General features: G+C 32.2%; 1 protein-coding gene across 1 annotated transcript in view; it reads right to left on the reverse strand.

Annotated features, from left to right (window-relative positions):
• Positions 1-1,615: 1,615 nt before the first annotated feature.
• Positions 1,616-2,500, reverse strand: part of LOC113826092 (uncharacterized protein DDB_G0284459) — a 2,926-nt gene continuing 2,041 nt past the window's right edge. Inside the window, exon 2 of the mRNA XM_027378970.2 lies at positions 1,616-2,500. This exon is cut by the window's right edge and continues 1,205 nt beyond it. Coding sequence (XP_027234771.2) covers positions 2,484-2,500 — 17 coding nt within the window. The 3' untranslated portion in view covers positions 1,616-2,483.

Raw genomic sequence — 2,500 nt, forward strand, 5'->3', positions numbered from 1 at the left:
TTTAGGCTTTAGGATAACTTTTGCTTGTACTACCCTTATTATTTATTTATTTATTTATTAATATATATATATATATACATTTTTTGGGGGGGTGTTTCCTGTCCGGTTATGGCAAGACCGAGAAAAACTGCCGATATGAATTATTTCGTTGTAGTTGTTTGTTTGTCGGTTTAGGATTGCGGTTTTTCCATTATTTCTTTTTTTTCTGTTATTTTATTTTTTTCTGTTATTAATTCTGATATTATTTCTTGTTATATTGTCTTTATTTCTGTTATTATTATTGTCATTAATTGTTTGTTTTCATTTTCGATTTAAGCTCGAACCTTGTTGATGGCTGCGATCGCTTCTTTCCGGTTTGTACTGCATTGATGTTTCTGGAGGTCTGACCTGGGTTATGTCGTCTGCGTTAGACGACATACCCCAGGTTATATATACCCTGCGTTATAGATTGAATTCGTGGGGGTGGGATATATGGGAATTATACATGACGAAAAGGGTGGGTTGAAATGACGCTTCTCTGTGGTACTTAGCTCCTTAGGTCGAATGGACTTCAGATGGTCTAGTTTATTTTGGCTTGTCTCTTATTAGCGTCTGTTAATCGCAATCTCAGACTATCGTGTCATACATTTTTGTTAAACGCAGTGGAAACATTTCTGAGAATGGTGTTAGCTTGTTTCCTTAGGCCAGTGCATGGAAAATATCTTCATAAGGCGATCGCTGTGCCTAACCTGAATCCATATTCTCTGACGCTGAGATACCACGTGACTTCTAAATGTCGGTAGAATTCTCTTACTCATTTTATTTCGAAAACTTTCCTTGTGGGTTTCTAGAAGGGAGATTGGGTCTAAGGCTCTCCACCTCATTTGGCGATTTTCCAGGCTTAGAGATGAGGGTTATGATGATTTTGAAATACATTGGAAACCATACGGTGAAGAGTGAAGCATTCAGAATATTCGGTTTGTCTGTGAATCACTGTGAGCGGGAGGGTTTATTTTTCAGTGTTATTTTCCCCTGGTGCTTCCTTTTTCATTGTTTTTTTTCAGTGTTGTTTTTCCCTGGTGCTTCCTTTTTCATTGTTTTGTTTGTTTGTTTGTTTTTTGTAACCCATTCTTTGTTCATATTGACTAGGTGAGGTTGGATGGTTTACTTGTTCTGTTTCTGTTCACTGTTCACCGTCCTACTTACGTGGTTATTCGATCTCTGCTACTGTGTGCGTCTGAAGGTGTTATGCTCATGTATTTGGTCAAACAGCTGGTTTCTCCTTCGGTGTTCTGGAAGGTTATCCTTTAGTAAAATCTAGTAATACCCTTTATCCTTTATTCATATTTTAGTCTTACCTATTTTTCTTCTGAAAAGATATTCTTCAAATATCTGCTCGTTTTTTGAGGTCTAGAGTTAAAGAGAGAGAGAGAGAGAGAGAGAGAGAGAGAGAGAGAGAGAGAGAGAGAGAGAGAGAGAGAGAGAGAAAGAAAGAGAGAGAGAGAGAGAGAGAGAGAGAGAGGGGAGGAGAGAGAGAGATTTGGTTTTATCTAACACTTTTGTTATCATTATCATTATTATTAATGTTATTAATTTTCCTATTATCATTATAACCATTGAAAGTAAAAAAAGGGAAATATCTTTATATTTATTTATTTTTACAGATATGTCAAAAATCAAAAATACATTTGAATCTTTTAATTAAGTACAGTTACTATGTTATCATAATTGATGATAACTTGCATTTTCAGTAGTCAAGCTCAGATAACATTATTTTTTTGTATATTCTACAAAGTATATGTTAATACAAATGCGTATGCGTAAAATATATCACATATTAGATGATAACTTCGTGGTGCACATACCACCTTTTCACCACAATTCACAAATACGTAAACTCAGTCAGTTTATATTTTCTTTCTTATTTTCTTTTTTTTTTCTCTCTCTCTACATGCAAGATTCTCTATGATCATTCCCCTCCTAATGATAATAATGCTAATGATGATAATACTGTAAATGTTAGTAATAATGGCAACGATAAGAATAATATTGATAACAACGATATGGGAATAATTGTGTGAAGAAAATTATAAAAACATTAATAATGCTAATAATAATAATGACAACAATAATGATAACAATATTGATTATAATAATGATGATAATAATAATAATAACAATAATCATAATAATAATAATAACAACAATAATAATGATAAAAGTAATGATAATAATAATGATAAAAATAATAACTAATAATAATGATAATTATAATAACAATAACAATGATGGTAATAGTGAGAATGATAATAACAATAACAATAATAGCAATAGATACAATAACCATTGAGACAACAAGAATGATAATAACAACAAAAATAGCAATAGCAAAACGGTAAAGATATTAAAGATAACCTAAAAAAAAAACATTAACAAAAATAAAATAAACAATAACAACAGCCATAGAGATAACAACGACAACAACAACCCGAGTGGTTCTTCCTTCACGCCGGGAGGTTAT

This window comes from Penaeus vannamei, chromosome 36 (assembly GCF_042767895.1).
Source record: "Penaeus vannamei isolate JL-2024 chromosome 36, ASM4276789v1, whole genome shotgun sequence".
Taxonomy (NCBI): Eukaryota; Metazoa; Arthropoda; class Malacostraca; order Decapoda; family Penaeidae; genus Penaeus; species Penaeus vannamei.